Source organism: Corvus brachyrhynchos, unplaced genomic scaffold (assembly GCF_000691975.1).
Source record: "Corvus brachyrhynchos isolate BGI_N302 unplaced genomic scaffold, ASM69197v1 scaffold187, whole genome shotgun sequence".
NCBI lineage: Eukaryota > Metazoa > Chordata > Aves > Passeriformes > Corvidae > Corvus > Corvus brachyrhynchos.
Window position 1 is genome coordinate 345692 of NW_008239050.1, and position 1396 is coordinate 347087.

The window sequence follows — 1396 nt, forward strand, 5'->3', positions numbered from 1 at the left end:
GAAGTATGACTGGGCCCAGGAGTATTGCACACTCCTAAACACTTAAATCATGGAAGATATGTGTGGCATGGCAGGGGACCATGTGATGCAGGGTTGCTCTGTAAAGAGGGGAGTCCCAAAGGAGTCAGCAGACTGCTTCCCACAGGGTGTGCCTGCAGGACAAATGTCCTTTTGCCCTTCAGATGAAGTCACTCTTTTAAAAAATCAAATAAATCAAACATCTGTGAATAATTGTATACGTGTCATGTCATTGAGTGTAACCAGTACAGCCAGATCAAACATTTCTTGCTGTACTAGCTACATTTCAAGAGTCTGAATGCCATGAGCAACATGAGGGATGAGCTTTGAGCTTTTTTGAGCTGTGCTAAAATCTCAGCATGTTGGACCCCGGTGCTGCAGCTTTCCCTTTAAGAGCCCTTTGGCTCACGGCAATGCACTGAAATGCAGGAGGTGGGACAACACCACACACAAAAATGAAGAAGTGAAGGCAGGAAAAGTTTCTCCAGAGGAAAAATGCAGGGCTTGTCCTTCATCGTGACGTCAGATCTGTCTTTAATAAAATCCCCAAAGAGCCAAGAGAAAAAGGCAGAGTGCCTAGGCTAGGTTGCCAGTTCAGGATTGCTCTGCATTCCCCGAAGTGGTGTTTTTATTCAAAACGGCTCTAAATCTGGGTTCAATCAAATGTATTTAATCCCGGCTTCCAGGGATGAGGTGGCTTTTGCCCTGGATTGTAGCAGCAAGCAGCATTTTGCAGGTGAGTTTGGAAACTGCCGGGGAGACCTGTCTTCTGCAAACACAATTGGGTTTAATGCAGGGTGGGCTGGGAGAACCGAGTGCGATGTGTGTGGGAAGGTGGGCACTGGAAAGTTTTGGGGAGGTGTGAGAGCAGGAAAGGAAAGGTGAGCTGGGGGGAAAGGAAAGGAAAGGAAAGGAAAGGAAAGGAAAGGAAAGGAAAGGAAAGGAAAGGAAAGGAAAGGAAAGGAAAGGAAGCAGAAGTGTCTTAGAGTTGAGCTAAGGAAAGGAAAGGAAAGGAAAGGAAAGGAAAGGAAAGGAAAGGAAAAGAGGATGGTGGGAAAGGGGAGGGAATGGAAAGATATGAGAGGAAGGGAGAGGAGGGGAGAGGACAGGAAAGGAAAGGAAAGGAAAGGAAAGGAAAGGAAAGGAAAGGAAAGGAAAGGAAGCAGAAGTGTCTTAGAGTTGAGCTCTGCTCAGCATCCAGGTGGATCAGCACAGAAAACTGACAGGTTTTTTTCTTTGTATTGTTATTATTTGTACCGTGGGACAAAAGAAGGATGAGGAGATCCCCCACTGCTGCCTGAAGCAGCACGGCTGAGGCTGTGAGGGGATCGGGCAGGAGGGGAAAGCGCGGCGGTGCCCAGGGGTGCCGGAACCGAGG

At 47.9% G+C, this 1396-nt stretch overlaps 1 protein-coding gene across 2 annotated transcripts in view; it reads left to right on the plus strand.

The window, feature by feature from the left end:
- The first annotated feature begins 459 nt into the window (after window positions 1–459).
- The window catches only part of WISP1 (WNT1 inducible signaling pathway protein 1), a 35002-nt gene continuing 34065 nt past the window's right edge, over window positions 460–1396 (plus strand). The window contains exon 1 of one of the 2 annotated variants that reach the window (XM_017739063.1): window positions 460–754. In XM_017739063.1, the coding sequence (XP_017594552.1) occupies window positions 707–754 (48 nt within the window). In that variant the 5' untranslated portion in view covers window positions 460–706. The remainder of the gene's footprint in view (window positions 755–1396) is intronic. The other variant, XM_008637490.2, reaches the window with a different exon arrangement.